At 74.1% G+C, this 255-nt stretch overlaps 1 protein-coding gene across 1 annotated transcript in view; it reads left to right on the forward strand.

Moving 5' to 3' along the window:
- FMN2 (formin 2) overlaps positions 1 to 255 on the forward strand; it is a 433,801-nt gene that overhangs the window by 62,252 nt on the left and 371,294 nt on the right. Inside the window, exon 5 of the mRNA XM_077761768.1 lies at positions 1 to 249. This exon is cut by the window's left edge and continues 329 nt beyond it. Coding sequence (XP_077617894.1) covers positions 1 to 249 — 249 coding nt within the window. The remainder of the gene's footprint in view (positions 250 to 255) is intronic.

The following is a 255-nucleotide window of genomic DNA, read 5'->3' on the forward strand; positions in this document are numbered from 1 at the left end:
CCCGCCGCTGCTGGGGGTGGGGGCAGGGTGGCCTCGGAGGATCTGGACGCTGCGGCAGGGGCGCAGGACGGACAAAGGACCAGTTCCGGCTCCGACACCGACATCTACAGCTTCCACTCGGCCGCGGAGCAGGACGACCTGCTCTCCGACATCCAGCAGGCGATCCGCCAGCAGCGGCAGCAGCAGCAGCAGCTCCGGGGCCCCGGGGAGCCCGCAGCGCCGCCCCCGGCCACCTCCCTGCAGCCCGGCGCCTTC

This window comes from Crocuta crocuta, unplaced genomic scaffold (genome assembly GCF_008692635.1).
Source record: "Crocuta crocuta isolate KB4526 unplaced genomic scaffold, BGI_CrCroc_1.0 scaffold243, whole genome shotgun sequence".
NCBI lineage: Eukaryota > Metazoa > Chordata > Mammalia > Carnivora > Hyaenidae > Crocuta > Crocuta crocuta.